Here is a 4,501-nt window from a genome sequence, read left to right as displayed (position 1 = left end):
GCGGTTCTTTCCACTAAAAAAAATGAGCAGAGCTGCGAAACAACTGGCTTTGCATTGTGTAAATGTCACGGGGCAGCAGAGATCTGAATTTCAGGGTAAGCAAACAAAGTAGCATAGACAGTAAAAATAATACAGGGCTCTTTGGAAAGGTTACAGTGAACAAAGTAAATGTTCTGCGAGATCTGTTGTTGGAGGCTCATATTGGATTGTGAATTCAAACAAGTGTAAGAGCTGAGGGACCAGAGGACATCCTGAGCTCCTTCCCCGTCAGGCTGGACCGCTGTACTCCGAGGTCTTTCCTCTGCCACGCAGCTTTGATGCGGTGGTAGACCCAGGGAAGCCTCCAGAGGATGGATGAAGCCCTGTCTCCATCACAGAGCCAGCTGGAGGCCAGCAGAGTGAAAAAGAAGGACACATGGGAATTGCTCTCGTTTTTTGAGCTTTATACCTGGTGACTGGGAAAGGAAAGGCTGTGAGAATAGCTGTCCTGCAGTCCACTTGTCTTGGTTTCTGCAGAGCGTCTTTGTAAGGTTTTGAACCTAAAGGGAAGGGAGCAGAGTCTGGAGCTGCCACTGGCACAGGGACAGGGTCCAGCAATGCCCGAGGGAGGCTGTGTTACTGCGCTCAGTGTCCAGACGTTTGGCCACAAATGATTTGAAAACAGCAATAGCAAGCCCAGGTAGTAATTTTTTGAGATGTCCTGGTAGAATTGCAGGACATACATGCTATCCTGCTTGTCCCAGCCACAAGGGCTTCAAGGAGTAATGGTGGGACAAGAAGAGGTTTAAATGTTTGACAGGAGTTGTCTTCAATTGCAGGGAGATAGAACTAATTACTAGGTGGCTTGGCCTGTACCTTGCCCACTTATTATTCCTGATTTTTCTCCCTTTCCATGCAATGCCCAGCAACGCTTTCATGCTTTCCTCTTTGGAGGTGCTTCAGGATGACCACAGGCCCTGAAGCAGCTTTGGGTGAAACTAGTCTTGGAGAACTATCTTTGTGAGATGCTTGGCTACTGTGCTGCCCTATGCCCCTGCTAATCTACTGTTGACTCCTGTGACGCTGTGTTTGGTGTGAAGTGCTGCCTATCGCTCTGCGCCCATGGTACCTGTGGATTGGCACTTTGCTAAAAGTAAAGCCCATTTCAGCAAACGGAGATCACATTTGCTCCTCAAATTTAGCACTAAATCTACCACTCCACAAGTCCTTCTGCCCATTCCAGTTATATCCAGTCAACCATTTTTCTCCTTCCCCTCTTTGCCCCTTTCTCTTACTGTAAAACCGTCCCCATGCTGGGAACCAAGCAGCTGAGCATGGTGCAGCGCCTGCCCTCACCCTGCTCCGTGTCCCTCCATCTGCCTTGCAGCCCATCCCGGACACGAGCCCCATGAAGCGCTCCGTCTCTACGCTGACCCCGCAGCGCCCTCACGCCATGCACCTCTATGAATACTCCTTGGAGCGCATGCCGCCGGAGCAAGGACATCACCACCATCACCACCGCTGCCACCGGCGGAAAGAGAAGAAGCAGAAGTCCTTGGACAGGTCCCCCCATCAGCTGGCCGATGGAGAAGCTGGTAAGTGCTTTGCAAACAAGGATTTGTCCCTCGTCCTCCTCCCTTCAGGATGCACAGTGGTCATCTGATGTGATTTGGTGTCCCATCTGCATGGAAGAACCTCCCTGCCCCACACTTGGGAGTTCCTCCCGTGTTGGTGGCCCCCAACCAACGTTCTTCTTTCAGTGGCCCAGTCTGGTGAGTCTTCTTCCAAGGACAAGAAGCAGGAACGTGGCCGGTCCCAAGAGAGGAAGCAGCACTCTTCCTCCTCCTCCGAAAAGCAGCGCTTCTACTCCTGTGACCGCTACGGCAGCCGGGACCGTTCTCAGCCCAAGTCTGCCGATCAGAGCAGGCCCACCTCACCCAACGGAGGGCCAGAGCAAGGTCCACACAGACAGGTGAGGAGATGCAGGGTGGGAAGAGAGCCCTAAGGTCTTCCAGGGATGTGCACAGCTTTTCCATGTTTTGCCTAAAATAAAAGAGACAGAACACAGAAGGCTGGGCAGTAGGAGGTAAAGCCTTTGAGGTCCTGCTTGGTGCTTCACATCCAAGACAGGGATCGGAAATGTCACTTGATGGCTCTGTAGTAGCCACCTACAGAATGAGTGAGTGACTCAAGGCATCTCGCAGAGACCCTGCTGCCAAGGACAGCCTTGCTCACAGTTTCAGCAGAGCAGCCTGGGAGACCTGAGAACCAGCAGCTCTTGATGCTGATGGAGAAAGTGTACCTGAGCCAAGGCAGGCTTTTTGGTTCAAAAAGAAGTCCTTTGGCATTTTTTTTAATGCAAGAAGAGGAGACAAGAAAACCAAGCCATGAACATTTCATTGTGGGTCAACTCACAATGCTTCGTTTGACCCACATAGAAATGTTGTACGTCTTCTGTGAATTATTTCACTGTTTCCTTTTCAGTGCAGGTGAATTGTTAAATATTAATCCCATTTCACGATGAATCTGGGGAAAGTATTTTTTAAATGAGATGAAACTTCTTGAAATTTCAAAATGTTTCAGCAAGAAGGAGCTTGTTGGACATTTTGAAAAAAGACCTCACCATTTTTTTACAATCAAGATAATTTCCTGAATTGGTTCCAGATAAAAGAAATTTGAAAACTTCGCCAAAAAAAAACATTTTTAGACAGCTCAATACTTATCAAAACAATTTAGTTCTGCTTTCTTCTGTAAGTATTGTAATCTTGAGGTGATCAGCCTCAGGCCCTTGGAAAAAGCTGGGCATTTTCTCCTAGATGTTGGGACATTGTAGGTCACCGGGTGGCGGTCATCATCTCCTCCATCACCACGGGGAGGCAAGTGATGGGAGGCAGCTTGGCCAGGGGGCAGGTGCCTGGGACAGGAATATGGGTCTGTAGCAGAGAGTAAGGCTGAAATGTGGGGAAGCCAGAGAAGGGAGAGGGTGAAAATGAAAAACGAGAAAGGCAAAGACTTGGTTTCCAGGCTAGGAAACACCTGAGTCATTGGTCCAGCAGCATGAGCAGCAAATGCTGTACCAGTCCCCAGTGCTTGTGGAGAGCAGGGCTGCAGTGAGGGCTGCTTTGCACCTCCAGGTTATGCGGGTATTGCCTCTTCTTCTGATAGACATGGCACAACTCATGGCAACCACAACTAAAATAGCCTCTACATCCAGCTGCTGGGCTAATAGCCTCCAGCACTGCTGGGCTTGCCCTCGAAACTGTGCTAGAAAACCCAGGCAGAGCAGAATGAGCATTGATTGATAGCCCAACAAGCAACAGCCTCATGTTTTTATAGGAAGGAAAAGCCGCTCTTTAAAAATTAAAGGTCTGGTCTCAAAATGTTAGGTCACGAAAGGCTAAGGGATTTTTAAAATGCACTCTCAGGGCTATTCATGTACTGCCCTGGGAGAATGTAAATAGAAATGCCGAAACAAGGTCCCATTCCTCTCACTCATGGCATTTTTTAACTTACTGTAGCTTAGTTCACTCCCACACGTCGCTATTAGTAACTCAGGAAGCTGCCAGACTTTTCTACCACTCAAAAATCAAATGTGTAATATTGAAGAGGAGAAGGTGAACATGTTTTTCTTCAAGGGACCCTCTTGTTAAAGTTAAAGCCCATCCAAAAAGCTTTTTGTTGTTTTTTTGGAAAGTGGCTATTTAATCAAAATGCATTTCATTCCCCAAACTACAAAAAAATAGTCTGCCCCCAAATCCTCCTTCTACACAATCCAATTTTGACCACAGAAATGCTCCCCAAGATCAGCATTCACAACCGTTGGGTGAAGTTCTGCAAAAATCTGCCCCAAAGCAGAGTGCTGTTTTGCAAAATTGTATTTGAAAAAAAAAACCAAAAAAACAACGTAGGTTTTTAAGCTGCTCCCGCCTAGTTCAGGTAAGGCGTATGTCGAGCCTGTGTATGATGTGGATGCCTTCCCTCCGGACAGTGTCCCCTTCTGTTGGAGCCGTCTGCCAGTTTGCGTCCTACCGATGCTCTGATCATTTCTGTTCTTATTTACTGCTCGCAGAACTTTAGTTCTCCAGCTCTTTACATCTTGTGTTGAATTATTTCTCGAGAACCTCCTCCCCCTAACTGTGCTTGTCTAAACTCTCTCTTTTTTGCTTTTCTTTCCTCTTGTGACTTGTCTCTCCCTCCTGTTGCTTCTCCTTCTGTTTTATACCTGCCTGCCTTTGTGTTTGTCTGGTGTTTCCCTTTTTTATTTTTTGATTTGCTTTGTTCCAATTTTTATGTAGGGCAGTGGTTCAGTTAATGGGAGCCCCTTGCTGTCGACATCTGGTGCTAGTACCCCATGCCGGGGTCGGAGGCAGCTCCCACAGACTCCACTAACCCCACGCCCCAGCATCACTTACAAGACCGCTAACTCCTCGCCCGTGCACTTCACCAGTTTCCAAACCGGCCTGCCCACTTTCTCCCCGGGACGCCTGAGCCGTGGCTTGTCCGAGCACAACGCGCTGCTGCG

The 4,501-nt window shown here is 48.3% G+C and overlaps 1 protein-coding gene across 1 annotated transcript in view; it reads left to right on the top strand.

Annotated features, from left to right (window-relative positions):
• CACNA1B (calcium channel, voltage-dependent, N type, alpha 1B subunit) overlaps window positions 1–4,501 on the top strand; it is a 306,403-nt gene that overhangs the window by 301,621 nt on the left and 281 nt on the right. The window contains 3 exon segments of the mRNA XM_009326378.1: window positions 1,367–1,630; window positions 1,757–1,951; window positions 4,275–4,501. The exon segment at window positions 4,275–4,501 is cut by the window's right edge and continues 39 nt beyond it. Coding sequence (XP_009324653.1) covers window positions 1,367–1,630; window positions 1,757–1,951; window positions 4,275–4,501 — 686 coding nt within the window.

The sequence above is a fragment of the Pygoscelis adeliae genome, unplaced genomic scaffold (genome assembly GCF_000699105.1).
Source record: "Pygoscelis adeliae isolate BGI_AS28 unplaced genomic scaffold, ASM69910v1 Scaffold436, whole genome shotgun sequence".
NCBI classification, from domain to species: Eukaryota; Metazoa; Chordata; class Aves; order Sphenisciformes; family Spheniscidae; genus Pygoscelis; species Pygoscelis adeliae.
This window is presented reverse-complemented; position numbering and strand designations above follow the sequence as displayed.